Consider the following 5000-nt stretch of genomic DNA (forward strand, 5'->3'; position numbering starts at 1 on the left):
AGTCAGTGGGGGTCATTCCGAGTTGTTCGCTCTGTATTTTTTTCTCGCAACGGAGCGATTAGTCGCTAATGCGCACGTGCAATGCCCGCAGTGCGACTGCGCCAAGTAAATTTGCAATGCAGTTAGGTATTTTACTCACGGCATTACGAGGTTTTTTCTTCGTTCTGGTGATCGTAATGTGATTGACAGGAAGTGGGCGTTTCTGGGCGGAAACAGGCCGTTTTATGGGTGTGTGCGAAAAAACGCTACCGTTTCTGGGAAAAACGCGGGAGTGGCTGGAGAAACAGAGGAGTGTCTGGGCGAACGCTGGGTGTGTTTGTGACGTCAAACCAGGAACGACAAGCACTGAACTGATCGCAGATGCCGAGTAAGTGTGGAGCTACTCAGAAACTGCTAAGAAGTGTCTATTCGCTATTTTGCTAATCTTTCGTTCGCAATTTTGATAAGCTAAGATTCACTCCCAGTAGGCGGCGGCTTAGCGTGTGCAAAGCTGCTAAAAGCAGCTTGCAAACGAACAACTCGGAATGACCCCCAGTGTTATAGCTGAGCCCTGTGTGTTATGAGTGAGCCAGACGTCTTATAGCTGTGCCAAGTGAGTTATAGGTGAGACAGATGTGTTATAGCTGTGTCAGGTGTCTTATAGGTGAGCCAGGTGTGTTATAGCTGTGCCAAGTGAGTTATAGGTGAGACAGATGTGTTATAGCTGGGTCAGGTGTTTTATAGGTGAGCCAGGTGTGTTATAGCTGTGCCAAGAGAGTTATAGGTGAGACAGGTGTGTTATAGCTGTGCCAAGTGAGTTGTAGGTGAGCCAGGTGTGTTGTAGGTGAGTCAGGTGTGTTATAGGTGAACCAGGTGTGTTGTAGGTGAGTCGGGTATGTTATAGGTGAGCCAGGTGTGTTATAGGTGAGCCAGGTGTGTTATAGCTGTGCCACGTCTGTTATAGCTAAACCAGGTGTGTTATAGGTGAGACAGGTGTATTATAGCTGAGCCTAGTGTGTTATAGGGCAGCCAGGTGTATCATAGGCAAGCCAGGTGTGTCATAGCTGAGCCAGGTGTGTCATAGGTGAGCCAGGTGTGTTATAGGCAAGCTATGTTTGTTACAGCTGAGGTGTGTTGTAGTTGAGCCAGGTGTGTTGTAGGTGAGCCAGGTGTGTTAGAGCTAAGCCATGAGTGTTACGGGTGAGCCACATGTGTTATAGGTGAGCTAGTTGCGGCATAGCTGAGCCAGTTGTGTCATAGACGTGCCAGGTGTGTCATATGCGAGCCAGGTGTGTCATATGCGAGCCAGGTGGGTCATAGCTGAGCCAGGTGTGTCATATGCGAGCCAGATGTTGTATAGGCGAGCCAGGTGTGTTATAGGTGAGCCAGATGTGTTGTAGCTGAGCCAGTTGTGTAGTAGTTGAGCCAGGTGTGTTAGAGCTTAGCCAAGTGTGTTATAGGCGAGTCAGGTGTGTTGTAGCTGAGCCAGGTGTGTTATAGGTGAGCCAGGTATGTTATAGGTGAGCCAGGTGTGTTATAGGTGAGCCAGGTATGTTATAGGTGAGCCAGGTGTTATAGGTGAGCCAGGTATGCTATAGGTGAGCCAGGTGTGTTATAGGTGAGCCAGGTGTGTTATAGGCAGCTAGGTCAGCCATTCCTCTCCAGGTGCAGTCACTTGGTACCCGGGTACCTGTGTGAAGAAGCCGAGTATCCGCGGAGTTTATTTGTGCTGAGGAGTTGCAGGCTTTTCTTGATTGCACCTCTCAAAGAAGAAATCATCCACTGCCTCCCAAGAGTAAGCAAATACTCCAGCACCCGTCCATATGCCGTATAGCACCATGGGAGAATCCGGGAGCTGCTGTTCCTGTCTCTTCCAACATGCACAGCAAGATTACTTTCCATGTGCTATTTCTTATAGTCCCCCTTTTGTTTTGTAATTGCTTTTCCCAATTTCTGACAGTCAGCTGCGTCTAAAGTGCAATAGTTGAATATGGAGCCCCTAGTGGTGGGGTTAGATACTGCAATAAATAATTGATTATATTCTATTTTGTATGATTAACAGTTAACGAATGTTCCTTTATAGAAATTATGTATGTAGGACGGATCTAGTGAAGCTTCTTCATTTACCACACAGCACAGTAAACTTTGCAATAAATTAGGTGTAATAAAGATTGATTGGTAAAGGTCGGAATCTGCAGCCAAAGCCTTTAAAGTCGACCTGTCCCGAACGCATCATCTGGAGTTAAATGCACCGGCAAGTCAACGACTGCTCGCCCTGTCCCGTCAGAAAGTGGATGCTCTACTAGGTCCCATCCAGGCAGGACCTGATTCCTGGGAGCGATCCAGGAACCCTCTGCCAGGCTGAGTCCCCTGCTCTAACCCTTGCCTGTAGACCCCCCCAGGTGCACCCTGAACACCCGTTGCACAGTAGCACAGTACCAGATGCACACAGAGGCATGTGAGTTTCAGCTGCTTTGTGTTGCAAACAGGCAAAGCTTCTCTGTTTGAATGTGACAGGAGGACACTGGTTTTGTGTGTGTGTGTGTGTGTGTGTGTGTGTGTGTGTGTGTGTGTGTGAATTTGTTTTACTGCTCAGTTGCCCCCTATTTGCTAGTTTGTCTTTTATGCAGTGGTGGCTAACTTTCCCCCGATCTCTAGAAGTCAAGCATCCACATACTGTAGTGTGCACCCTGAATGCTGCGTCCATAATGCTCCCTGATCCTGCGCTGGCTGTGACTGTTCTTCCCCTGCAGGCTGTAGCCCCAGATATAGTGCACAGAGCAGCACAGCAGCGCAGGCAGTCAGTCAGAGCTCAGTCCCAGGCAGCAGGGGCAGCCTATTGCTACTCAGCAACCTATTGCATTCCGGCTGCAACCCCCACCCTCCAAAAAAACCCACTCACACTTGGACTGATGGCAAGTGATCTATCTGCAGCATAATCCTGCCTTCCAACAACTGTGTGATCGCTTCCCTGCTGGATTAACTTCGTGCTACCAGCTTTCATCCTCTTTTCATTCAATTTTTTAATTTTTGCCTCTTTTTTCCCCCTCAGACACCTGTCCACTTCTCAGTCTCACCCCCCATCCCTGTCTAGAAGTGTAACCTTGTCTCGTGGTCATGGGGTGTATAATTTCCTTTTTACCCAGGCTGGTGAGAGCTCTCCAGGTTTTGTAAAGTGGATGTCAGATTTTGGATTTATGTTCCTGAAGGAATAGTCGCCCGAGCAGGATAACCCCGAGTAACTTTCATCAGGGAGGATGCAGGCTGTGTATTGTATCTCTGCGCTCCTGCTCCATTCTACGCTGCACCTGGTGAGTTCCATTCCTCCACCTATCGTATCGCTGTAAATAATGATCCCTTCTTGTAGCTCCTTCGCAGGGTTAGAGTGCACACAATGCGGCTTTCACAAATACCTGGAGTGCAGGTGTTGCAAAAACGCCCTGTCCTGGTTCTTTAATTCACCAGGGGGGTGGAATAGGGGGTCTGCTCACATCAGGGGGTGATATGTGGTCTCCTCATATACGGGTGACTTCTGCATTGTGCTGTATCTAGCGCTGGAGCACTATACATCAGAAGTAGGCAAGCTGGGGTTCTGCAGCTGTTGAGAATTAAGAGTCAGAAGCTGGCACTGCATCCTGGGACTTATAGTCCCCCAGTTACAATGCAGATCCACAGATAGGCTTCTTATTGCTGTAGATGATTAAAAAACAAAAAAAAACACAAACAAAAAAACTCAAAGTATTTGAGAAACTCAGATCGCAGAGAAGCGATAACTGCTGGGTTGGAAGTTTATAACTTGTCGAATTCATGGAAACTTTTGGGAGAAAAAAACTTGACACAAAGTTCTAAGTAAACAAAATAAGAGAATAACTCTATAGCTCATCTGCACGCACAGACCATACACATTAATAATAATAATAATAATAATAATAATAATAATTACTATTGCATTGGTGAGAAGGGGGTTACAGTTTTGCCTTATTTGGAAGTAATCTGCTGCATGATGAGAAATGACCTCATGGACAATGTAAGGTTCGGAGCATAACTTTTCCCATGTGTTTCAATACTGCAGAGATGCATGAGATTCTAGAAGGTGGGGCAATCTGCTACTTATAAATGAGGCCCATACTCCTAAAACTCAATGCTGGTTGCTATGGGGTTAATGAGTCTTAAGGATCAAAAAGATGTCTAGGTCTAGGTAGGTGTTTGCAAAATGGAACCCCCCCTCCCCCCTTACCATTTTGCAAACACCTACCTAGACCTACACATTTTTTTTTTTTTGGGGGGGGGGGGGGGGAGGAAGGGTTGTTTGACTGCACTTGTACATATGCAAACTGTTGTAAGTGACCATCGACCAAGAGTCCTTCATCATTGAGTTATTTGTACAAGTATGACTGACACCAACTAGATTTATTTCATTGTCACTGGAAGTGCTATAACACTGTGTATGGGGAGGACTGAAAATGCTAAAAATTAACCTTATGCTGCAAAAAAATAAAAAAATAAAAATCTGTTTTGCCGATATCCAGGGACCTTACCCCATGTCTGCCACCAGGGGGCGCTGCGCGTCACACTCAGTGGTACTTGGCAATGCAAGCATGACAGGTGAACACCGAGGCACCAGACACAGCTGTTTTGGCTTCATATCCCCCACCCCCACATACTCTTTTTTATTTATTTAGTTATTTATTTATATATCTTAATATATATATTATTATTATTATTATTATTATTATTATTATTAGATATATTTTTTTTTTTAATTAAGATTCATGAACTACACTTTAGAAGCTAGTTCCATGGCGATCCTGAATTGCTAGGAAATCCGGACTCCGTAGATGCACAATGGATCAATAATAATAAAAAAAAGTCTAGCCAAATCATGCAACAGAAAAAGTCGCCCAGTGCGATCTGATGCGTCTGCTGCACGCGTAAGTCGCAGGTGGCTGCTGCGCCAAGAAGTAATATACACAGTATTTACTAACATTCTAAAAACATGGGAAAATAAATATGCTGCGTTA

General features: G+C 45.7%; 1 protein-coding gene across 1 annotated transcript in view; it reads left to right on the top strand.

Annotated features, from left to right (window-relative positions):
- The first annotated feature begins 2556 nt into the window (after window positions 1-2556).
- The window catches only part of NXPH1 (neurexophilin 1), a 524815-nt gene continuing 522371 nt past the window's right edge, over window positions 2557-5000 (top strand). The window contains exon 1 of the mRNA XM_063921309.1: window positions 2557-3290. Within this exon, the coding sequence (XP_063777379.1) occupies window positions 3237-3290 (54 nt within the window). The 5' untranslated portion in view covers window positions 2557-3236. The remainder of the gene's footprint in view (window positions 3291-5000) is intronic.

Source organism: Pseudophryne corroboree, chromosome 5 (genome assembly GCF_028390025.1).
Source record: "Pseudophryne corroboree isolate aPseCor3 chromosome 5, aPseCor3.hap2, whole genome shotgun sequence".
NCBI classification, from domain to species: domain Eukaryota; kingdom Metazoa; phylum Chordata; class Amphibia; order Anura; family Myobatrachidae; genus Pseudophryne; species Pseudophryne corroboree.